The following is a 26,868-nucleotide window of genomic DNA, read 5'->3' as shown; positions in this document are numbered from 1 at the left end:
ATGTTGGTGCTATATAAATACTGTTAATTATTATTAATAATAAGGTGTTCTAACTACAGCTTTTCCCATTGTGCACCAGAGGATCCAGTTTATGTCATCATTCAGAGCAGAGGAGTGGATGTTCCTTAATGGACTCTAGCTCTCACCTGACGCAGACATGAATTGATAGACATCCCAAGCAGCCCGTAGATGAAAGGGGAGGGTCAGGGACAGTGGAAGAATTACAGGGGAGGGCTTGATGACGCTTGTAGTCCATCAGCCTGGAAATTAGGTGAGACCATGACAGTATTGCATATTGTGTAAAATGCAAAGTGTGGACAGAAAAAAAAACATCATACAATATAAGCACAGAAAATTTTTTCTACTATTGAGCAAATTTTAAAGTAGAGTTGGAGTCCAGCTTTTAAGTGGACCCTGGTATACTTATCTGTCCCCATTCTGCCGCAGGCATCACCATCTGTTTTCTTTTCTTCTTTTCCTCGTGGTCTTTGGCCATGTTGATTAGCCAGGACAGGAGTTCATTCAGTCCCAGCACTGCAGGGGAGTCCAGAATGTGGCCGGCATCCTGACAACCAATGCCGTGTAAGTGTAGCTCGGCGATTTTCAGCTCTGAAGCTAATGATCAGACAGGTAAGAATGTTTATTGTAGAATGGATGTTGCCTGTCTCTTTCTGCAATAAATCCCTGCCAGATACCAAATGTTTACAGGGAAACTTTAAATCCACTTTAAGTGTAAAGTGTAACTGTATATATATAACGCCATTTTATGCAGCATGGAATGTAACACAGGCAGTGGTCACCAGACCCAACAATGAGCATGAATCTAACTCCTATTAGCTTTTTATACAGTCAGGAAGGCTGGCATGCACTGATTTAGTTTTTTTTAGTTGTTTTACATAACTATTGCAGTACACATGAGGTTATTATATTGTTTTACTCCAGTTCCAGGAATTGGAAGCCTTCATCCCCGCTGCACACAATGGTTTCATCCCCTGACCCTAAATTCAATATAGGCCTCAACAGTGATGAGGGGTCAGTGGATGGAACCACAGCACACAATGGGGAAGTGCAGACATCAGACACTCCCGGAAGTGTTGGATGCTGAAAAAACTGATTGTAGGGGTGCAATGGAAATGGGAGACATAGGCCTTTGGGAGCAAAATAGAAAAACATTTACACTGTGAGGACCTTCAGGTTACACTGACAGAGTCCCTATAAAACAAACAGCTAATTAGAAGTGCATCCAATGACACAGAGCTTTGTACAACAAAATTAATTATTTGTGTTATAAATTACAGATCTATATAAGTACCTATGACTAGAAATGTGTTCTTCAATGCTCACTCCTCGGAACCCAATCTCCGCTGCTTATTTCCTGACCGGACAGTTTTGCTATTGCACTGCCCTCACATTGCTGTAGTGTGCATCAGCCAATTATTTCCCCCTTTCCTATCCTGTGCACGTTGCTGGCGGAAGAAGCCGGTTTTGGGGCTCTCAGTGTCCTGCTGCTAACACCATGACTAAGGAGGAGAATAAAGGGTAAGAGGGGCTCATTGTCACCCCAGACAGGGACGGTGTGCGGGTGACATGGCAGGGGACAAGTCGTGCTGGGAATTGTAGTGCTTCAGGCTATGTAGGTGCTTCCGGGCCTGTCTTAACCCCTTCTTGCCCTGGGGGAAGTGTGATGCTAGCTAAGTGTGCTGTGCAGACAAATGTCATGCTGAGCCTTGTAGTTCTTTACATTGCTTCCACGCATGTTTTGAGTTATAGACACATGTGGGGTAAGCAGGGCAGGGTGTGATCTGTGCAGAGCTGTAAGATCTAAGATGTAAAGCTTAAAACCTTTTTATTTCTGGATATAACAGAGAAAAATCACTACCAATTTATTTTTACCCATACATGTGCCACTGTACAGAGACACAACAGGAACTGAGTGTTCTCCCAAGCCTTGTGACTATTGAGCTCTGTATGAATGGGACAGGGGGAAGGATGAGCAGGTGGCACCCTGAACTTGACCATTAGGAAACATCAGTGATCAGACCTAGTGATTGCGGGGTTCTAAGCTACACGGGTGACAGATTTGTGCCCACAAATGGTCATTTTGGGCAATGGTTGTTTTGGGCAAGGAAAATCTTACGTATGCAGACAGCTGTCACCAGAACAATGAAGACCTAATGAAAGATTTACTTGTCCTGCTGACACCTGGAAAATGTAGCATTTCCCCTCACTTCCTGTCGTGGTGACACCAACCAGCAAGACAGAGAGAAAGTGAATTGTCCTTTGTCAGGTGCAATAAAAATCATACGCTACACACCCACACTCTCTAAACACTTTAAAAAGTTATGAGAGTTTGCATTTGATTAAAGAGATCCAATCACCAAAAAATTGCAGGTAAATGCACAGAAAAATCAAGTATTTAAAATACTTGCACTTTGTTACTGAACTTGCTAAAAAATCTAACTCCACAGGGGAGTGTCAGATCCTTAGCCCCGGCCCCTGCATGTCATAACCCTTTAATAGGAGTGTCTAATTTTCAGTGCTGACCCAGCTCTCTAATTCGCCTCCCTACATAACCTTTTATGTATATGCAGTGGGGGAGAGAAAGAAGGCCCGTCCTACACCAGTCTTTGAGGGCCACATAGAGGCCAGGTTTTCATATATTCATAGTTATATTCTGCCCATATCATTACACTGCTGTCTGTTCAGGAAATGTGTGTTGATCCTGGCCTGCAAGGACTGGAGTTGGACAGCCTTGTTTTAGAATTGTATAAAAGTGCTGGGGCTGCTAATATTGCATGCAAGATGTCAGCACTCGGCACTGGTCTTGGGGCTTTTACATGAATACACATGGAATAAAAAAGGTTCATAAAAAAACATAAATGCACATGTAAACTTATGGGATGAACATGAATGAAGGTAATGGGGACAGGGTCTTCTTAACCTTAGTGGTGATTTCACAGTGTAACATTACTACAAAATGTAACAAACATATAAAGGTACCAAGAGAGAGATTTGGGAATTAAACTTGGAACATGTATCCCCAGGGGTCCAGACTGAGGTATGTTACCACGAGGCATAGTCCCACACATAGCGAAGTGCGTTGGGAAGTTTGGAATGGCAATCCAATGCCTCTGCAGCACACAGCTGTGAACTATTTGTGCTCTTATCATCTCTCATCTGGGCTACTGTAACTTCCTCCTCTCTGGTATTTCTCTAACCTGACTCTCTCCTCTACAATCTATTATGAATGCTGCAGCCAGACTCATCCATCCTTCTCTCCATCGCTCCTCTTCTGCTGCATCTCTTTGTAGTTCTCTTCAATGGCTTTTTTTTTACTTAGAATCAAATTCAAGCTCCTGTGCTTTGCCTTCATATCCCTCCACAGTTCTTGTCCCACTTACCTTACCTGATAGAAAAATATTTCCTTAGCCACTCTCCTTGCTCCTCCAATGACCTACTACTGACTTCCTCACTCATAACCTCATCACACGCACGGCTCCAAGACTTTTCTAGAGCTGCCCCAACTCTCTGGAATAGTCTTCCTCGTCCTATTCGGCTTGCTCCTACTTTCTACACATTTAAAAAAACACTCAAAACCTATCTTTTCAAATGTATCTATTCGTCTTCTTCTGTCTCTTAAAACCCTCACTACTCGCCCACCATTTCATATCCCCCTCCTATTGTGTGATACCTCCCACCTCCTAGATTATAAACTCTTCTGTGCAGATTCACTAAACTATAGAAGTGCAATGATAAAAGAGCTGCTTGTGGTCCGAATTCGGAAAGCTTGTGATGGAGACCGGGACAAAACGCTGTCACCTTATAAACAGGATGAGCCTGAACATTGACCCTTATGGCAGATATACCAGAATTTTTAGTACAAAATTGCAGATTTAAATATATTAAAAGTGACTTTTAAAATTTTTTAGAAATAATTTTTTTCCAAGCTGAGTAGGAAGAAGCTGTAAGCTGGTGGCAGTCCCTGTATTGTGACCCAACTTTTCAATAACCACCCAAAAACAGCGGGGTGGTGCGCCCAGTTAAAAGGGGCTGGGGGGAACACTGTAAAGTTTGTGTACGATTGTAGCAGTTAGTTTTCTATAAACTTCTATTCTTTAAAGCAGCAGAAGTGTTTGTGTCCAGAACTGTGTACTGGGTGTGACAAAATCTGTGTCCGGCTGTTTGCAGGGAATTGCATCATGTTCCAGAGACGTGTTCCTGTTGCCTGTTCAGGATTGCAGTAAAAGCTGTGCAATACTTCCTAACAACAAATTAAGCTTATTGCAATACTTCCTAACAACAAATAAAAACTTATTGCAAACTATAAATCTTGTTTCTCTAGCCAGCACAATGGACTCAATTAACAAAGCTTTACACCAGGTTAGGGATCTTCATTATCATGTCATTGCAATTTTCATCTCTCATTGAACGCTGAGAATTGCTGTCACTTTTTTAAATTAAAGTATCTCTTTTTATCTTTGTAAATTGAGCCTTGTGTCAGTGCTGCCTGTGTGTGTCACACATGCCATAGGTGATTGACAGTAACACATGTTGTTTTACTCCTGGCATCACCCCCTCTGACCGATCTTGTGATGGTCAGCTCAGATTAGTAATCTCATATTCAGCAGTTCATGAGTCACTCGTGATTGACTGATAGGGGGTTTTCTGTCTCTGTAATTGCCCCGTATGGAATTTTGTTTTGTCATCTACAGATGAGTTTGTCATATCTCACTGGAGAATCCCTAGAAGTGAGGAAGGGACCCATCACAACTCACTGGAGACTCTCTGAAAAGTGAAGATGGGGCCTGTCAATTTGACAGCTGTCTTCTTGCATATAGAACACATTCATCATCATCATCATCATCATTATTATTGCTCTGGGAATTGGAATGCGTTTGGTATTGCTGCAGTGGTTATATTTAACTGGGAATTTCTGATATTTACTTTAAAGGCTTCACTGCTATCCTAATACTTGCAGATATATAGAAGATTGCAGAATATATGTGGGCTCTGCAGACCCTAGGAGCTGGCTTGCCAGTGGGGCTGCTAAGTAAACAAAAATGGTGCTTTTTGTTTTGTTGAAGAATGTTTGCAGTCTTCATGAAAGTTACTCAGAGGCTAAATTCTCTGACTTCTGAATTGTACTTTAATGGGCAGCTTTAGCAAAATAAAAAAAGATTTGCATAATTCTACGCAGTTAGGCTACGTACACACAGCCGTACATAGCTTTATAGCTTGTGATTAAAGTGCTCTTTACATATTTACCTATATATATATATTTAATATTATTAATAAACAGTATTCATATAGTGCCAACATATTACACAGCGCTGTACATTAAATAGTGGTTGCCCATGACAGACAGTTTCAGACAGTGACACAGGAGGAAGAGAGGACTCTGCCCAGAAAAGCTTACAATCTAAGAGGTGGGGGAATATATATATATATATATATATATATGATTTTTTTTTACATACATGTAATAAAGTGGACCTATATCCAACATGCTTGCTTGCAATTTTGGTAAGTAAGCAATGCAAAATAATAAAGCACCAAATAAACTCTAAAAAAATAAAAGGAATGACCTGGCTCCCACAATGTCCTCTTCAGTGCCAGTGCTATGGAATGAAATGACCTGAGGGAATGGATGCTGGGTTCCCTTCTGTATATGTGTGCCCAGCTACTCCACATTCATCATGAAGTTGCACAGCAGGGGGGCATTACCAACTTCATCAGTCGATGGAAACCCTCCCTAATGTGTTTATTATGGTTGTCTATGACCAAAGCAGGGGGTGTTTCCATTGGCTGATGTTGTTGTAAGGTGCGGAAACGCTCCTGTTTTGTAACCTCCTGTTGAATGATATGACAGGTACTGTATGCTGTAGGCGGAAGAGAAAAAAATTGTCAGGACTTTCATGGCAGCATGGGAGGAAAGTGGAGCTAAGACATTGAGAGTTCGCTAGACTGCATTGACATACAATGTGAACATAGATGGAAATGTGTGGACAGAAACTTTTGGCAGGTTAAAGTAGATTATTATTATTGATAAATAATATTTATATAGCACCAACATTATACTCTGTGCTGTACATTAAATAGGGGTAGCAAATGACAGATACAGACAGTGACACAGGATTCTGCCCCAAAGAGTTTACAATCTAGGAGATCCAAATAAAACAATACAAGCAGTTTGTTTATTGCAGAAGGAACAGCCATAGTCCCTAATGCAAATATGCAATATATAAAAAAATATACATGCCTGTTTGCCCTTTTTTCTAAAGTACACTAAGAAGTTCATGAAGGAATAATTTATTGACCTGGCCAATGAAGATGGGCGAAGACCAGAACCTGGAAGAGGACTGGGTGAAGATGGAGGCTCCCATTACAGCGTGGGAAGAGGGGAGTGTGATTATAAGTCTATGATCAGGCAGGTTAGTTTATTTTATTGCAGAAGGAACATGGCCTTTCCGTTCTGAAATCAAGAACCTGTCTACTTGCAATTACTTATCTAAGTTTATTCTGCTGTAAACCGCTCCCATTTATGTATTTGATCTTTATATTTTGCTTTTGCCTGAAGTATTTATAAGTAGCAATTTATTATGTGCATATTACAACTGTTATCAAGTTGGTTTAGTAATGAGGAACGGTAATGCTCAGACACAAACAGCTTCCATCTGTTGTGTTTTCTCTTAGCTGTTCCGTTGCACAGTGCAGGTGTCGCAGTGTTGTGGGGTTATCAGGACTTCAGAATGAGATGCTGTGGTTTACACATCAGCTTTCTTCTCCAGATGCTGGCTGCAGACCCTCTTCCTCCTCTTCTTACTGCTCTGTGTTTTACAATGAGTGACGTCACTGTGACACCCGAGCGTTCTCTATTTTGGGGTCTTCAAGTCGTCTTCTAATCAGTTTCATCACTTGGGTGCAGACAGTGTGCTCTATTCCTCATTTTGGTTTTCATCTTGTGATGCACAGTAAACAAAGCCGTCACTTTGGAAAGTGTTTAGGCTGCAACAAGCAAAGATGATTGAAGTTTTATCATAATGTATACTATGGGCCCCCTCATTGTCAAATGAGTTTATAGATCTATAGATAAGAGATATAGATATGACTCTCCTCTTTTTTTGTAATGGGAACACAAAGGCTTTCTGCTTTTAATCTTTATAGTCATGCCTATGCGTAGCAATACAGCTCACAATATATTACATGATCAATGGGAAGAATGACTCTTAAGCTACGTACACACTTCCAATTATTATCGTTGGAAAACGAACGACGAACGATCCTGCACGATATCTACGAACGATCGTATAGCACCGATCCTGCACATAGAGATAACGACACGATCGTTCGTAGTTATTGTACACACAATAGATACGATCGTTTGAGCGATAGAGGAACTATGTGCACGACAGGAAGTGAACGAACGTTCGTTCATTACGCATGCTCAGACCATGGACGATCAACGAACGATCGTACACACGAACGATGGTCAACGATCGTCGTCCAATCCGATCCGCCGGTCGTTCGTTTCCAACGACTTTCCTCGTTCGTCGGCGTCGTTGGTTACTTTTTTTACGAACGATTTTTGCCCAATCGATCGTTCGTCGTTCGTTTTGAACGATAAAAATTGGAAGTGTGTACGCACCTTTACATTGCTGGCCATTGGGAAGATTATCACCCTTACAGATAGCCAAAAAGACCATTAGTGTCAGTGGTAACTAACCTAAAAGGTCCTAATTGCTAACGGAACTCCTAACAACCTCTGTAGGAACCCTAGGGTTCTATGAAACCCTGGTTGGGGAAATCTTCTCCATAAAGTATAATGGGGGCTAATTTAAAAGGGATTCATTACACTTCTCTGTACACTTCTTTTCAAAGCTGCCAGTAATGATGGTTCAGTTCTTTGGGTGCATTCATCCTTTACCCCCCTTCTATATTAGGAATTGGATTTGTCTCAATTAAAATATCCAGGGCTGGTTTCCTTAACATTTATGTGTTCACACCATACCCCATGGTTGTCTTCAGATTAAATTGTTAAAAGAAAAGGCTGACAAAAAACTAACATACAGAATTGTATGATGACCCACTGCTGCTCATGCTTTCCATTACTATTCCGTGTTTATTGCAGTATGGAAGTGCCCTTCTTTGCAGAGGCAGGGCTTTGCTTCCTCATGTCCTTTTAGCTGGACGCACCACCCAGCAACTTTCAGTAACCACCCGGCTGTTTTTAGGTGGTTGCTGAAGAGTTGGTCTCAATACAGAGGCTGCCACCCACCTACACCTTCTTCCCATCCAGCTTAAACAAATTCTGGGTTGAACACAGATTTTAGATCCCATGTGTAGTCCAAGGGTCAGGTCTTGGCACTTTTGCCTCGATTTTGCATACAAATGCCACTGCTTTTCATTATCGCTCTCGCAGGGACACAGACAGCAATGAAAAAAAAATAAACAGAGATTCAAATCCTTACATAAAATCTAATAAATCCAGTCTTTACCTCCATTAAAAGTGTATTTGTTTTAGGCAGGCAAGCACACCATATGATTGGGGTCAGCATAAATTGGTCTCATGAAGAAGATATGTCATGCTGTAAGATGTAAAAACCTCTCTGACCCCCAGGTAGGCTGTGGCAATAAGGTTGTCAGCCTTCTGCATCCGGGGTCTCTTATCTTACTGAATGTGTTGGTGTGAGAGTTCACTATTATATCTTATTTAATGCTAGAATTACACTATGGGCTCTATTTATATTACAGGGAATTTGGAAAGAGTGAAGAGGGGTTTTTTTTGGCAAAAATATTTACATTTAACCTAATGGTGTACAAAGTAAAAGGGCCACCGTCTTACATAGATGGGTGGTTAGGTTAATACATTGGGTAAGTTATGTAATAAGCCACCAAACAAAGGGGAATTACTTGGCTGGCTAGACACAGTTTCACTACTGTATTGATTAGGTCACAAACTGTGTTTAGAACACAGCATGAATCTAGGGTGAGCGAGAGGCACCGTTTCACCTGCTGGGCTTCTTCAGGGGATCGCAAGAGCCAACACGCAAACAACTATGACATAGGAAAATATACTTAGAACAAGTGTTTACACGCATCGAATCAGTTGTCAAAACCACATGTCCAAATGTTACATAAATCAATATAGTTATAAATTTATGAAAATATATAATGAAAATGTATATAGAAGTAACCAGAAAGGTAAAAGGTGTAAGAAAAAAATATAAGATAAATTGAGATTAAGCTATAGGGGGAGTATAGTGAAGTTTATAGTAGTATGAATTCCTAGATACTGTTCCTACCTGATGTCGAAGTAAAGTATCTTGATTATAGGGGGGGTCATTTTATGATTGTACAGTAGTACTGATAAGGGTCTACAAATGTAGAGGGTTACAGGATAATATTATTTATAAAGTAGACTTATAATAGTGATAGTTAAATGTGTATATAGTATTACCTTTATGTGTGACTGGGGTTGGTGTATTAAGAATTTTATGACTTTTGCATAACCACACACCAACTTATTACAGGGAATCTAACATTCAGTTTAACATTTCGCCGTAGGAATCTTCCAGGTCTATGTATTTCAGTGGCAGTATTTTTTTTTCTGGGGAATGTTTGAGGGAATGTCAGATTCCCTGTTTTACAAATAGAGCCCAATAAGATAATAGGAGACATAATTACTCAAAATCGGCATTTTTTACATCACAATTACATCAGTATAGTAAAATGTTCTTGTGTCAAAATTAAATGCTCAATATAATTGGTGGAAAAAAATTGCATAGATTTTTGCACATACAAAAAAAGAGTATTTTTTTTGTTACAATGTATCAATCATCCGCCTGTCCCAAAGCTGGTTGTATGATGCTAAATAGGGCAGCGGGATCCCACAATAACTGCAGGCCCATTGTTGTAATAGACAAGGTCATCTGTAAAATTTCAGTCTTTGTTGTCTGATTGGACAGATATGACATTGACCCTGTCTGCATTCCTGGCTGCTGGAATGGAAGGACTCCGCAGTTGGCAGCGTTGGGTTCTTAATAGAAAAGGCACAGTCTGACTTTTTCTTAGAGAGGTTAAAGGGCAATATAGTCAGTCTGGGTTTCTAATTAATTTGGAATATCAACCCATGTGGTCAGCGTCTTCATATTGTCCTCATTATGGTCTCCAGTGCCTTGCTAAGACCCACTTGTGTTTTGTGTGGTTAGCGGCTCAGTCATATTCCAGTGCGGTTCTCTTCTTGTATGTATTCATCCTCATTATCCCCAGTTTAGAATATCTTCCTTTCACAGGGTTCAGAACAAGAGCTGTTTTTTTTTTTGCTTTACACCCACAGAGTGCATGATGTGCGTGTCAGCCTTCTGAAATACGAAACGTCGTATCAGTCAATCTGTGTTGTTTCTTTTTGATTCAAGGCTTTAGATAATGTTCTGAATTGTTCTGTGTTCTAGGTTGTGGTATGATTTCATCCTGTTTACATACAAAATTCTGAGCAGAGTTGAAACAGTCGAATTTCTTTTACAAAATGGGTGAGAGTGTATTACATCTATAATTTTAGCAAAACAGCGATAAATGCCAAGAGAAGAAAAAATATATATTATAAATAAATATAAATATATATATATATATATATATATATATATATATATAAACACACACACACACATGCATACAAGCTATAGCCATTCCTTCTTCTATGGGGGCCATTATCTGTTTTGTGATCCCGTGATATCAGGTGTGCCTTTACTTTTGGCAACTTCTGGAAGTTTTCATATTTTATGATTGACATTAAGTCATTGATTTAACATTTTTTTGGCAGCGATTTCTGCAAAGTGATTAAAATTTATTACAATAAAAAAAAAAACACGATTAAGACAACTTGGCAGTAATTACATCCCTCAGTCTGTTTGGATAGATAGTTCTCACAACTTACTTTGGATATATTGGAGATTGTTCTGTTGCAATCAAGAAGAATCCCCTTGCTGTTATGTGGCAGAACTACAAAGCAGATGCCACTAACCCGCCACTGAAATCAGTAGAGGTTTTTTTTTCCTTAATTATTGATGCAGCATTAAATGTTACTGGTATCAGCCTGCTTGGAAATCTTTTCATTTGAACAATTCTGGAATTGTTTTATTGTTTGTAAATTTTCATATAAAGAGAAACTCCCCCTCCAATCCTCTTATTTTATTATATTTATTTTTAGACTGGTCAAGCACCAGGTTGTAGTGACCAGTGAGACTGTGGGAGAAATGCACCAGGAGGAACAGATATTCACACACCCAGAACATTAGATACCTGCAGGAGATTAGCAATCTGTGGCATTTCAATACATGGTCTGCTGAAAAGGTACAGTTAGGTCCATAAATATTTGGACAGAGACAACTTTTTTCTAATTTTGGTTCTGTACATTACCACAATTAATTTTAAATGAAACAACTCAGATGAATGTGTAGACTTTCAGCTTTAATTCAGTGGGTTGAACAAAAAGATACATAAAAATGTGAGAAGCCCTTTTTACACAAACACTTCATTTCAGAGGCTCAAAAGTAAATGAAGAATTTACTCAAAAGCTATTTCATGGGCTGGGGTGGGCATTTCCTTACTTATGTCATTATCAATTAAGCAGATAAAAGGCCTGGAGTTGATTTGAGAGGGGTGTGCTTGTATGTGGAAGATTTTGCTGTGAACGGACAACATGTGGTCAAAGGAGCTCTCCATGCAGGTGAAACAAGCCATCCTTAAGCTGCAAAAACAGCAAAAACCCATCCAAGAAATTGCTACAATATTAGGAGTGGCAATATCTACAGTTTGGTACATCATGAGAAAGAAACAAAGCACTGGTGAACTCAGCAACACCAAAAGACCTGGACGTCCACGGAAGACTGCTCAAATCCAGCTAAATGCAGTCAAATTGATTGGGAGGCATTTTATAATACACATGGACAATGACACAAAACATACAGCCAAAGCAACCCAGGAGTTTAATAAAGCAAAGAAGTGGAATATTCTTGAATGGCCAAGTCAGTCACCTGATCTGAACCCAATTGAGCATGCATTTCACTTGTTGAAGACTAAACTTCGGACAGAAAGGCCCACAAACAAACAGCAACTGAAAGCCGCTGCAGTAAAGGCCTGGCAGAGCATTACAAAGGAGAAAACCCAGCATCTGGAGATGTCCATGAGTTCAAGACTACAGGCTGTCATTGCCAGCAAAGGGTTTTCAACCAAGTATTAGAAATTAACATTTTATTTTCAGCTTTTTTATTTGTCCAATTACATTTAAGCCCCTGAAATGAAGCGATTGTGTTAAAAAAAAGGGTTTAGTTCCTCACATTTTTATGCAATCTTTTGGTTCAACCCACTGAATTAAAGCTGAAAGTCTGCAGTTCAACTGCATCTGAGTTTTTTTCATTTAAAATTAATTGTGGTAATGTACAGAATCAAAATTAGAAAAAAAGTTGTCTCTGTCCAAATATTTGTGGAACTAACTGTAAGTATATGGCAGTTTTGCAGGCTGGACTTATTTGACTTTTGGGCCACTTTAAGCCCAAACTTTAGGGTCATCTACTGTCTGTTCAAGTACCTTGACAGGAAACGTGTCCTTAAAAATATAGGTTGCTATAGCTAATCTTCACCGAGGCTGCCAGGTCAAAAGCATTTCTCCAAAGCTATGCAGAAATGGTAATTTTTGGATTTCCTCAGTATTTTTTATAAAGTGGTCCTCCTATGAATATTTCTATCATGATACCCTTCCCTCAGTGTTATGATGCAGACAATGGTGTTGACTTCATAACATCAGCACTGCTCTCTGGGTCATCAAAGATTACTGACCCCAAAATGAAAGACAGAGAGGACCCTGTGAATATGTGAATGGACCAACAATATAAAGAAAAGTAATGTTTGAAAAACGGAATAAGCTTTAAGTCATACTGGGATTGTGTTGGTGGGCTAAGCTTGGAGTGGGGCTTTAATCAAGGTGTAAAAAATACCCCAGCCCCTTTTAGCACCAACCGGCACTTTTCAGCAACCATCCGGTTGTTTTTGGATGGTTAATGAAGATTTGTGTCACCCGGCTTAAAAAATGTCTGGGTTGAACCCTGTCACTTTTTGGTGGTTCTGGTGACATTGCTGTGCCTTACAGCTGCTTCGTGGAAAGCGCAGTACAAGAATATGCTCTTGCATCTGTGTGCTTAAACATATTTTAGAATTTTTAATACCCAGTATTCTCCCCAGATTTTTTTTTACCTATGCTTAGTGGGAAGAAGCTGCTGGTGAGTTTTGGTCCCTGTATTGTGACCCAACTTTTCAGTAGCCACCCAATAACAGCCAGTAATGCACCCAGGGGTTGGGGGAAAACGCAGCTGTCCTCTCAAATTAATATTGAGGCACAGTGACATCATGGTCACCTTCATGAAATCAATGGGAACTCTGGGTCAGGTTTTTTTTTTTAATTGCAAACTTTGTTTTCAGATTTTTAGCATTTATTTGAGGGCATAGTGACTGACAGTGAAGTGAGTCACCTTCTTCAGGTTTCTGCTGCTTCAGCAGTCATTCAGATTTTTTTTCTGCTTGCTCTTTGCAGTTCAGATCTTCAAACTGTTATAGGGAATACTCTTAGTTGTTCTGCTCCATAAAATATATCTTGTCTAAATGTGGACCCTATTTAAGTACATCTTTTAAAATTTTGGTAAATTCTATAGTCCATGTTTCTATAACTGACCATGTACACCCACAAGTCGATGCCGGGGTGCTCACACAGCCGTTTGTGCCCCTGTGCCCTGTAGCTATGGGAACACGGCCTTATTCGAGGCATTAACGTTAAATAATGTAACCTATTTGCATATGTAAAAAAGAGCCCTTTTTGTGTCGATAATTCGCAGTGAGCGTGGACCTCCCGTACTGTTGCAAGTGGACAGATGGGATAACTGGTCACTGTGCATTGAGATCCCGCAGGCTTACTTTATTGTCCAGATACACTCATGTGCAAACCTGATTCTTTCTGTAATTGAAATCGTCACAGCTTAGGTTCGGTTACTCTTCTGGATTGTTAAAATACATGTTCTTTTGTCAGTGTGTCAATACGAATCTGTGCTTATTTGCCAGATTGCCTCCCAGATTGTATAAAGGGACTGCATAGTGTAATTTGAATGAGCACTTACTGTAATTATTTTGCAAGATTTACTTTAAAGTAAATGTTGTGGTTTTCACATTTCTAGCGGTTTGTTCTTTCATGTTTTAGTTATTGATTTAAATAAAGAGATTTGTAGATTAGACCCTGTTTAGTTAAGGTCAGTCATACTTGGTGTACACTACATGGGTATTTCAGTGCTTTGCAAACCTGTATACTTACCTGCAGACTTCAGTGCATGCAATAAAGAGCAAATGCATTAAACTGCAGTACAGGGGATTAAAAATGAAGCAGGTATATTTTTGGGGGTGGATACAAGACCAGCCATCTTGTATCCTATTGAAGAGCAGTAGTGACTGGTCCTTTTTGAGCACATGTGCAGCTCAGCGTTTGTTGCCTGGCTTCCCTTGCATGTGCCAGCACTGAATGAACTTTATTTCCCCAGCCAATCAAGGTGGCCGACAGACTGGGGCCAGACGAGTATTGATGGGTTTAGTTCCACTTCAATATTTTCCACAGAATTTTTTTAAGCTGGGTGGGAAGAAGATGTAGGGGGGTTGGGGCCCCTGTATTGTGATCTAATTTTTCAGTAACCACCCAAAAACACCTGAAAAGATCCGGATGGGTCACTCAGGTAAAAGGGGCTGGGGTTAACGCAGCACTTTAAGGGACATACAGCAATTTAGCTGTTTTCTAGCACCTGTGTTTGTATTGTGGACAAGTGGATCACTTGTACTTGGCATACATGTTGTACGTGTGTAAACACCAGAATGGCAGCAGCAGTCTGGTTGGATGCCAGTTTGTTACAGTACATACAGAACGTTCTGCGGTTTAGCTGTATTGAAGTGGTTGGTTGTACCTGTTGGTAAAACGCAGGAAAACCTTTGTCACGGTCTGTCACTTGTACTGTGTGCTTGCTTTGACAGGTCACGTCCTGACATCTGGCTGTGGCTTGGTGATGTTTTACCCTTTCTGGCATTAGATTCGTTAGTGAGGCTTACTATTTTTATAATGTCCTCCCGATATTTACTACTATTTTTAAAAATAATCAAAATAACAATATTACACGTTTAGCGTAATGCAGCTGTAGGTTGTTTTTTAAATTTGTACTGTTATACATCTGTAAAAATAGCACAAAATATTTTCAAGTATTGATGCAGAATTCTAGATCCGTTTGAAAAACAAAGCAAAACAGATTATGTAAATATATATATATATTTTTTAAGAGTAGCTTCAAGAGTTTAAAAGAATTGAACATAAAAGCACTGAAAAGTAAAGTATTTTTTAATCCTTTGTTTGCAACATTTTTCATTTCATAAAATCATTTGCAAAGTGCCTTTAAATTGCTAGCAAATTTGACTCCTTAAGAAGCAATTCTGTAGTACATCCCTTTCCCTCTTTTGATATGATAGCCCTCTTTTTCTTCTGGAACTGTGTTGTTATTGTTTATATCATTATTCTTTGTGCTGGCCCAGCTCTTCCACATAACCTATTATTAGGTTTATTAATATTGTACCGACATATTATGCTGCGCTGTACAAAGTCTATTGTCATGTCACTTGCTGGCCTTCATCTTTGCAATCTAATGTCTAATGTCTAAAACCAAGACTTTTTAGGTAAAGCAGATCAACCTAACTGCATGTTTTTGGGATGTGGGAGGAGTGTCCAGAGGAAACCCATACAAACTCCTTGCATATAGTGCCATGGCCGAGATTCAAACCTGGAACCCAATGCTGCAAAGGCAACAGTGCTGAGAACGAAAGAACTCCCGCTCGCCTGCTTGTTAGTTACATCCCCCTTGCCCAGCCAATCATGTTGGCTGAAGATCTTCTCCAGGAAGAAGAGAAAGAACATGGCAGCATCCTGGGTGGGAGGAAGCTGTAGGCAGGTTGTGGCCCTTGTATTACCCAAATTTTCAGTGATCACACAATACAGCGAGGTGGTTACTGAAAAGTGCCAGGTGGTTCACCTAACTAAAAGGAGCTGGGAAGAACACTTAGTTATGCACTCCTAGACTTTTGGGTTTCATTGCTTTGATAGAATTGATCCTTTTACAAGTTTGCAACCAATGAGAGCTGGAGAGTAGATAAAAAATCCATCCCTCTGGACTGAGCATTGACTTGGTGCAGTCCAGAAGTACTGTGATCCCGGGGTGCCAGATGACCCACTCACATGGGGATTGTCCATCACAGCCTGACGTCCATAGGAAAAACCGACAGCAGGATTTTATTTATGGCAGAAACTGGAGTTCCACTTGAAAGTCCTAACTGAATTATTTATTAAAATTCCAGAGCCTTTCTGCCATGACATTATTCATTATCTGTATGAATAATTGGAGACATGTTTTTTTTCCTGTACATTTTAAATGTTTTAATAGGCGTAATTGATTGATTGAGGCAGGCATGGATTGTGATGATAATGGGATGTAAATATGTGGGGTCTCTGTTCTTTGCCCAGCCTCTCAGTTGTGGCCCCAGCCTTTGTTTAAGAACCCATCAATCATTCTCCAATGCCATTGTGAAGTTGCTCATATTTAACCTCATGCGGTTAGAAAGACATCCTATTGTAATAAATACATCTGTACATATTTTAGATTAATATGCTTGTCACTAGACCCCATTCATATCATCCTCTAGCATTTTCCTAGTGTCATATTTTCCTAGCTATTCATTTTCCCTTCAACATTCATTCAAACCAAAACTATGATGGGCCATCCGACCACTAAGTTTGTATCATGCAAGTCTGAAAATTGGCTATAGACATGGGAAATGTCACTCCATTTCAACAACTTTTCATCCACCAGGCCAAAAGTAATGTCTAGAAAACAACAAGCAGCTTACCACTCATACGTTTTATGGGCCATCAGAATTCCCTTCATTATAGGACACAATTGTGTCAAATAGGTGGTTTGATTCTGATGCTCAGTATGATGAGAGTATAATCACTAGCCATCTTTTAGGGGACCATACTTACCCTTTAATTTCTAGTCTGCCTGCCAATTACCCAACTGTCTGTCTGTTTGTCACATGTCATAGTTGGGAGAATAGGAAGGTTGTTGCAAAGGGGACACATACTGCCATATAACATAATTTTAAAGATGATTGTGGAAGGTTTGGAACCATGGTGCCCAAGATGTGAGCCACCAGTGCTATGCAGCCATTTTTTTACTCCCACTTTTTATGAATGATCTTGCTGAAAGGTATATAAAATGGTGGCTGTAGGGGAGTACTGACTGTAATGGCAGTGATCTCTATCATTCACTTTTTATCATTTCACCGGTTTCCAACTACAACTGTAGCATGCTCACCATTTGACCATCTACTGCACTGTTCTCCCCAGCACCTTTTAGCTGGGTGCACCACCCAGAACTTTTCCGTAACCATCCGATTGTTTTTGGGTGGTACAGAAAAGTTTGGTCACAATATAGGGGGCCGCTATTTGCCTACAGCTTCTTCCCACCCACTTCTGGGAAGAATTTTGTACTGTAGTTTGTCCTGACCTCTTACTGTTTTCTGTAGTATTATGTCTTTTGCTTGTTAATGTTGATGGCCCAATTTGAGCCTCCCTATATGAAAGCAGAACTAAACCCCTGCAAATCACCCATCCAAGTTCCATTGCAGGGTGCCCCTATATTCCCTATATATATTCCCTATGATTAGCCATGCTGGGATGATGCAGGTGCACAGGAATTCATCCCGGGCATACGCAGAGGAAGCCGGGCATTTCTGGGTTTCCCTGAAAACCACTGCTAAGCTGTGCATATGCACAATTAGATGGTTTATTTAGATGGCTTGTCTGATTGAGCATTTTGTAAAGTTTCATTTTAGGTGAGTTGACCGTTGTTGGATAAAAAGCTCTGTTCCAACTGAAGTGCTGTCTCTGTGTCAATGGCAGAGATTCCTCCCTCCCTTTCTGTCCAGGTAACAGAAATATTGAAGTTCCTAATCCTTGTGCTTTTTCTCCAAACTGTATCTAGATTGGTCAATAAAACCACATACTGTGTAGGGAACAAAAATCGTATCATTTCATATTTCACATTTCATATTTGTTGCATGCACAGATCAATAATGTTTTATAGCTCCTTATTTAGGCACACAGTGGAGGCAATGGTCACGGCATTACTTTGTATTGCAAACCTACGTATTTGCAGGATTGGTGCCCAACACTTTCCTTGAGATTCCCACCTCATCTTCCTAAGATCTCAAACACTCACCAGTCAAGTACAGATGGGAATTTTCTCACTGTACAGATGGCGTTTTGTTGAAAGGCAAGTCTATGACCTGAATCAATTAGGCCATTCCCCCTAGTATAGACAGTCCAGGAATCTAAGGTAATCCAATATAAAGCTTCAAAAGGCCTTGAAGTCTACCAGCAAAAAAGAACCGCTGACTGACAGGCAGATTTGTGTGACGTTCCTCACATTCCCGCTGCTCTATTCTCATTTCTCAAGCACAGCTGAGCCCGACACTCCATATGGGTCGTCCTCTTATACTTTTAAATTTCGTAATTAACAGCCAGTTTTTACAGGACGAGATTGACGGCAGCTATTGTTACTGTGGCTTTCCGAAGGTCGTAGTCCCATAAGTGTTCTGCAAATATACTAAATCGGCATATGGAGCATGCAGATCAAGAAGGTTGAATCTGCCACCTTTTCTTTTCAAACGCTTCAGGAGGACAAATTTATTGAATAATTTAGTAAAGGGAATGGCATGTACAGTAAACAGCAGCAGGCTATCGGAATAAATCTGTCATTGATCTGGCAGTGGATCTAGTACAATTTAAACTGAACAGAGGGTAATTCCTTTGACTAGATCAGTGGCCCTTCCCTTCGTTGATATTCTGTTATCTTTTTGTTCCATTTTAAATCTAGAAACAAACATGACAAATATACTGCAACCCTGCAGGTCCTTTATTGCAGAAGGAACAAGTGATGTCCCAGCGTCCTGCACCAGGCTTGCATGCACTGCAGCCTCTTGTTGCATTAATCCGTACTGTACAGCCTCCCTTCCTTGCAAACTACTGTGGACTGTGCCAGCCTAAACCTGCAGATGCCTCCTAAGCCCTGCCATGGTGACTGAATCTCTGGCCAATCCCAGGTCCATCACTTTCTCAATGTCCAAGAATCAAAGCTTGTCCTCTCCTTTCTGCCGCCTGTACATTCCTAATAACCAGTTGGGCATCCCGTCATAGTGTTGGGGTTGGAAGGTATCAGCAAGCTGTGACCCTGTGTAAAAATTTTGGAGCCCTGTCTGTGATAGCGGCCCAAGATTCAGTTCAAAGGCAGAGTTTTTAAGACTTATACATGGGTGTATAGATATCTGATTACTTACTTGCTTCATGCCTCTCCAGGGTATTACGTTGAAGAGCTTAAATCTTTAGTGGCTTTGTAGCTCTTGTATTCTGCAGCCAGACTGTTATTGCAGCTTTATTTTGGTACAAGTCTACATTATAGAATTACCTGTAATGAAAGAAAGGAGAAGGCTTTGATTGCTGAAATGTCCTTCTTAACATGTCTGGTGTTAATACTGATCCTATGGCTTTTGTATCTTCGTAGGGCATATCAGAAGTATAAAAAGCCAGATCAACAGCATTTGCAGAAAAAGATCAACAGTAGAACCCCTCATAGTCATTACAGAATTTATTTAAAGCTATACTCCAGGCACAACACAGAATTCCTCCCATTTCATGGATAATAAAAAAGGCAACATGTTTGTAGTCCAAATCAGAAGAGCAGCATTGATAAAAAACCATGGCTCCCTCCATAGATACAGCTGATTGAGCCTATCCACCCAGAGGGAGGAAATTAGGTTATTATGGGATTAGCAGTTTAAAATAAAGGAAAAATAACCTAAAAAAATAACGCAGCCACCTTATTTAATAACTGGTAAGCTGCAATGAATTGGATGGATATATTTTAGCACATCTTGCACCAGTATATATTTTAGCAATTACATCTGCCGATAATTGGATAATAAAGGAGCATTAACACACTGATGCTCACATATGTGCACATGAGCATATGTCGTCTTTTCAGTGCGTTCTTTATAAAGAATAAAACCCAAATTGGTTTAAAGTGCTGACAATCCTTCGTGTGGCTGTGCCTAGATTTAATGGAGACCTTCTAAAGACACATCTGGCACCAATGTTATTTGTTTTTATTACCAGCATAGAGTTGAGCTTTACACACTTGTTATTTGGTTCTTTTGTTTTATTCTTTGGGGTTCTGGAGTGTTTATTGTCATGTCCTGGATGACTAATGTGTTTTTGCCATGCAGACAGCTTGTTGCAGGATCAGAGCCAGGCATGACTAGCTGTGATTCGGAGAATAGTGCCCAGTGTCAGGCAGGTGCATGCAAGAGCTGGCCTTTCAATGAATGTATTTCTAAATGACACCTGCTGGAGCAATTGTGCTGTTTTCCTGGCTGCTGGGATTTTGGCTGAGCGGCTGTTCACATCCTCTATGACACAGCTCGGCTCTCGACGTTCCTGTGTGTATACAGTTCTAAGAGTGCTCACTGTCAGCAAAGGCTTAATCAACTTTGAAGATTGTTTACAGAAACCTTAAACATTTAGGCCCCCCAGGGATCTGTTATTGGTGCATTGTAGTTAGAAGGTTAAAACGGTGCATATGTTTATCTGTGTGAGCATGCATGCATTGTTTTTGTGGGGTATTTGTGTCACTCGTCCTGTACATCTCTATATAGAATCTATAATATATTAAAGCATTGAGGGCAAATAATTGGTGCACTGTGTACTTAAAGAATTATAAAACCAAAATTTAAGCTATAGGTAACACCTAATATGGTGTTACTTCCAGGCTCCAGCAGTCCCAGAAGTGAGAATTTGTGGTCATATATCCCGAATCTCTCCCTGTCCACTTCTTGAACAAAACAGTTTTGTTTTGTTTTTCCACCCAATGTGTTCCAACGCCTCCTTCTACATTCTGTATGTAAAAAAAAAATTCTAACAGTAGGATTTAAGCCCCTCAAATGTCCACATAAAATGTTCCAACACAGGAACTCAAGCGCCAATATCTAATTTGAAGGAACCATGAAAGATATAGGTTTATGTCACCAACATGGCTGGGCTGAATTAAGTAGTCTTTCTCTGGCTTTTTAACATAGGAGAACCCTTAAAATAACTTTTGAGTTTTCAGAGAACCCCTTCTATAATTACTATATCCACAGCTCACAGTATATTAGTGTGGTGGTCAGTAGGAAGAATTCCTCTTACATTGCTGGCTGCTGAGAATAATGTCACCCTTACAGATAGCCAAAAAGATTATTGATGTCACCTAAATCGACCTGAGAGGTACAAACTGCGCATTGCATTGTATTTTGCATGCTGTCTACAGTTCTCAGCTTCGGGTCACAAATAATTTGGGTTCACATAATCACAACTTTGTTAGCATCCTTATTGGAAGAAGCATCTCATTCATTTTGTGTCTGCAATACGTGTTAAAAGAAATATCCCATGGCTGTTATTTCCAAACACATACTTCCCCAGAAATTTCCTGTTTGTATTGTCTGCCAGAGGGAAAAAGCTTCATTGAATGAAGGAAAGCCGAAACAAGCGCTTCAACGAGACAAAGGCATTAACTGCACCCCCGATACTATGAATGGAACCTGAGTTTCCCATTGACTGAAAACTTCCTTTGGGAAGTGGAATAAATAACAATTGGAATTGGCAAGGTCACCTTTTAATATCGCCCCATGTTCCGGGCTAACTCTCCTCTGTTTGTGTTTTGCAGTGCGGCCGAGGACCAGGCCCAGTCCAAGAAAGCCTTGAAGAAACAACAGAAGGAAGCCGAGAAAGCCGCAAAAAAAGCAGAGAAACAAGCCAAGCTGGTCAGTTCTCGAGCCCAGTATATTGATCTGTGGGAATAAGAACCTGTTGCTGATGGGCATCTGTAAAGATTTCCACCCAGTCAGGACAAAGAAAAATGCTCTCTTTAAAGGCCACTTCTGCCTGCTTTTATTTACTCATCTTTCCATAGCTCCTAGACGATTCCCCCGTTTAGGTGCCACAGCAAAGTACACAATTCTTCTGGTTTTGGGAGGTGCATGTGACCCCTTCCCATGCAGTGCTTGGACCAAGTTGACAGGTGGTAGCCCCAAGCTCCTGTACACCAGCTGACATTAACTATTTTGGTGGCATCTACAGAGAAAGTATGGCAGGTAAACACTAAAAAGGCAAGTGCAACTGTCTCAAATGAGAAAGGATGTACTGTCTCTGTAAATTGTAATACAAGTACAGCTTTACTTGAATTACTTTATTACTCAATAAAATCTTATGAGCCTTGTTTAATAAAGGGTGACACAGCAAACCTGGAATGTATTTCTTAGAACGCAAATATTTTTTATTTGACAAAAAATAATATTTGAATATTTAAATGTTTTTTAATTCTGAACCTGATCAATTCCAGGTTTGCTGAATCACTCCAGTTCACTCATGATAATCTATAATTTCCAGTATTGGAGAGGTTTAATAAATCGGACCCAATGTATCTAGAAATAGATCAATTATTTTGGCAAATACAGGCTCCCAACTAACTTCTGTTCTGGGGGGCCTTAGTTGTGTATATATGTGATGACAATACCCCCGCTAAATTATCTTTAATTTTTTTTTTTTACCATTTTGTATGGATCCATATAATGTTTCAGTTTGAGAGGAACAGTCTGAAGGTAAACAGCTCTTGGCTCCCTGGTTCTTAGAATTAGTCCTTGGTCTTGTTCTAGTCACATATCAAATACATAGTTTAAACAAAGTGAGATAATATAATTCCCAGCCCAGGGTATCTAAGCCCAGGAAAAAAATTGTAATGTAAAAATGTAAGACCTCTTAGCTTACCCATTTTTTGATGTATTTAACAGATCGTTAATTCTTTTTGTGATTCCTGAGGAAGCAGAACTTGCGAAACACGTCAAAGATATTGGGACCTAATTTGTATTTGTACATTGGCATTTGTGATAGTTATTTTTCAGATTGTAACATAAAAATAAATTATGGTTTTTACAAAGATTTAAAGATTTACGTGGCCCTTTTATTTATTTAAGAAAGGTGGCTTAAAAGTCCTTGCTAATATATTCAAATATTATTGTTGCATTTATGAAATATATATAATACATACAGTTTAAACCGCTCAAGAGTGAAAGTACCACCTCTAGAAGCCATCCAGACTTATTTGCTTTGCGCATTTTTATTATAATAATACATTTCACCTTGTGCCAAAAAGAGACTCATTATAGGATGGGGAGGAGTCTACAGGAGTCCCAGGGAGCCAGTGTGCTGCAGGTGTTAGAGAAAGGTCACCCAGCAGCTTAACAAAATTTCTTGCTGTTAAAACTGTTGTTATATTATGCCAACATACCAGCCAATCTTTACATTCTACCTTGCAAAAGGAACAACATCCAGGAACTTCAGAATTGCTGAATTTTGCCATTAGGCAGCACTATAATTACTGCCCAACCTTTTATGCTATCAACTATGCGATGTCCGCCTTAAAAAATTTTCATGCGATTTCATGTTAAAGAGGCATTTTCATTGTGTAAAAAAGATTGCAAGGAAAGTCATGATCTTGTGTTTGTGTCGTGCTGTTTTGTTTTCCATTTTCAGTGCTTGCTAAAATTGATTGTTTTTCTTAATCCTTTTTAGGCATCTGAGCAGCAGGCAGATGAAGGAGAGGTAAGTGTCAGGGCCTCTGCTATATGTGAGCCGAGAAGTGGTTTCTCAGGGTTGAGTAGGTGTACTTTGCAACTTTTTGTGGTTATTTAAAAAAAAAACTCAACCTTTTTATTATTAAAAATTATTCATATAGCTCTAGTGAAGTGGCTTTGCCTAGTCTGAAATTATGTCTTCAGGAGTATTTATTTCCTCTCCTAGTTGCAAATGATCGGAATGCAGGGAAGCTGCAGCAGTGGCTGTTCTGGGTCAAATATTCTTTTCACTACACCCAAGAACTGCACAGGCTCTGCAATTTACATGGTTGTGTCATCTTTGAGCTGACATATTAGTCCAGGAAGCAAACGTTACCAGATGACTTGAAGAAAGATGGCTCTGTCCATCTGGGAGGAAAAGAAGATTAAGAAATCTTTCTTGGGTATATTACAGATATATTTTTAACTCTTGCATGTGTGCCTCCTTCTTCATATGACAGGCCAGCATGTAGTAATAGCCAGCTTGTCTGTTATTGTGAGTGCCATAGGCATTGAGTGTCAGGGCAGTGACCTATGAGTTACATAGAGCAGTAGGTGGACAAAATAAATTTTCTCCCTTAAACCTGAGGTTGTCCTTTTTATACCTATTTTGACCTTTCATCCCTGTTCTACTGGTATGAGCGTGAAAGCAAATCAGGATGTTCCAGTTTCAGCACTATAAACTGGACATCCTTGTCAGCAAGTGTTCTGCACTTGTATAGCACCAACATATTATGCAGGGCTTTACAAAGTCCATAGTCCTGCCTCTAGCTGTCCCGCTTAATATCTGCCTGTGGATGGGTGTGGTATATTTCGGAATGATCTGAGTTTTCAGCAAGCTTCAGATATTTGGTGGCTTTAGGGCAGTCTGAGAGGGCCTGTATTAATGATTACAATTGTGTTGTCCCGGAACATTTTAAGTAATATCTGAAACTAGGTCTCAACATATGCCCTGTGAATATGGTGATTTACTATGAAGATATTTCAGTTCATGTTTCTTGTTACCTAGGACTTTGCCAAGGACAGATATGGAGTTCCCCCCATGATACAGTCACAAGATAAACCAGGTATGTTTCATTTACATTTCTTATTGTGTTCCAGTTAGTTTTCCCTTCATGATGCATTGTAAGAAGGTTCTTTTTGATGCATTGCTTGGTCAGAAATCAACATGGCACTGCTAGTGTAATATATCTGACATTACTTCTTATCTTGACTAAAAAATCATGTAAGCTGCCATTTCTGACTTGGTCAAAAAAATGCTGCCTGGTTGGTTTGTAACTCTGCCTTTAGTATTTTTTAAATCCCTGGTCCAGAATGAGTATGCAGCTCAGGCTTACATCTAATTGCAGTACAACTTGTCAAATTTATCTGCACGCTTTTGTGGGTCACTGGGCCTGATTTCTTAAAGCTCTCCAAACCTGGAGAAGATACACTTTCATCAGTGAAGCTGGGCGATCCAGCAAACCTAGAATAGATCTGGTCACAGATTGAAAACATTTGCTAAGAAATAGCTAATGACTTTAGAAATCCATTCCAGGTTTGCTGTGTCACCCATCTTCACTGATGAAAGTGTATCCTCACCAGCCTTGGAGAGCTTTAATAAATAATTGAAGCTAGTAAAAACACAATCATAAGTATTTCAGTAGTAGGTCTGCTTTAAAGCCAACATGACTGTAAAAGTTGTACCAAGCTGCACCAAAATGGCAGGTAGTGAACATGTATCACCTCAGTATAAGAATTTCCAACCATTGCTTATTTATTCTGTCGCCCTGCCACTAACCTAAAGTTAGGAACCACTGCTCTCTGACTGGGCCAAAACCTCCTTTTGTGTCTGACAATCTCCCTTCCCCAGACACTGCAGCTCACACTGAAAAGGTTTTAGCAATAGAGTCAGTGCTCTCAATCCAGAAAGCAGTTTGCAGGACTAGATGTGGTCAGGTTCATTGACAAGCTACAGGCCTGTAAATCAGCAATGCCATTGCTGATAGTTACATCTTTTTTCATACCATTGTAATAGGACAACAACTATTCTACAAGAATACAAGTAAATTTTCCATATTTCACACATTATCCACCAACAAAAATCACACTCACCTAGTAATCCAAGGGCTTTGAGACTTGCACTTTTGGATATGATGTTAATCAAGCTCTTGAGTATACTGTGCTTTTACTTGCAAGTTGCTGACAGGTTCTCTTTGAATCTGCAGGTAGTGTGGGCTTTGCATTTTGTTTTGCCTTTAGGGAAATATAAATTCTTAAATACTTTTCTTTTAATTTTGCTGATCCCTGGGCTCTACCTACACAGTTGGGATTTACCATATTAGTGACTGCCAGATATATGTAATATATACAGTTAGGTCCATAAATATTTGGATAGAGACAACTTTTTTTCTTTTTTGAAACTGAGTTTTTATTGAACATTTTCATATACAGAAACACCCAGACTTATACATCGAAACATCTCCTAAACATAGCATACAGGGTGATAGGTACATCCGATAATGTTACATAAGACTCCGGCGTAAGTGGCAGTAAAAATAGTGGCAGTACTGCACCGGTCTTTCAAACCCAATAAACTGTGAAAATACGTAAACAACAGGTAAATAAACAACAAAGAACAAGAAATGAATTAAAAAGGCATAACCAAGTAGGTGAATGGGGGGAGGGGGAAGGAGTGGGGGATTCAAATGAAGGTGAATAGGAAGCACACTGATACACGGAACCAGCGACATATTAAACATGTAGACTGATATAGTAGGCATCCCAGGGTTCCCATATCTGTTCAAATTTCGCAACCCTGTTTCGGAGGAGGGCAGTGAGGTACTCCATTATGCGTATATCCTGGATATGAGCATATCGATCCTCCATAGAGGGGGGCTGTCTGGATTTCCATTTGGTGGAAATTGAAGTACGAGCAGCTACTAGAATGTGTGTAATGAGCTGACGGGTGAATTTGGGGAGGCCCGTAAGGGGCAATCCCAGTAAGTGGTGGAGCAGGTCAAGGGGAAATCGTTGTTGAGTCCCTTCCCCAATTAGAGCATT

The 26,868-nt window shown here is 39.9% G+C and overlaps 1 protein-coding gene across 1 annotated transcript in view; it reads left to right on the top strand.

Annotated features, from left to right (window-relative positions):
• The first annotated feature begins 1,399 nt into the window (after positions 1–1,399).
• Positions 1,400–26,868, top strand: part of DARS1 (aspartyl-tRNA synthetase 1) — a 73,381-nt gene continuing 47,912 nt past the window's right edge. The window contains exons 1-4 of the mRNA XM_072418111.1: positions 1,400–1,539; positions 21,882–21,978; positions 23,786–23,815; positions 24,836–24,893. Coding sequence (XP_072274212.1) covers positions 1,517–1,539; positions 21,882–21,978; positions 23,786–23,815; positions 24,836–24,893 — 208 coding nt within the window. The 5' untranslated portion in view covers positions 1,400–1,516. The remainder of the gene's footprint in view (positions 1,540–21,881; positions 21,979–23,785; positions 23,816–24,835; positions 24,894–26,868) is intronic.

The sequence above is a fragment of the Pyxicephalus adspersus genome, chromosome 7 (genome assembly GCF_032062135.1).
Source record: "Pyxicephalus adspersus chromosome 7, UCB_Pads_2.0, whole genome shotgun sequence".
Lineage (NCBI taxonomy): Eukaryota > Metazoa > Chordata > Amphibia > Anura > Pyxicephalidae > Pyxicephalus > Pyxicephalus adspersus.
Note: the sequence above shows the minus strand (reverse complement) of the source record. Positions and strands in the feature narration are given on the sequence as shown.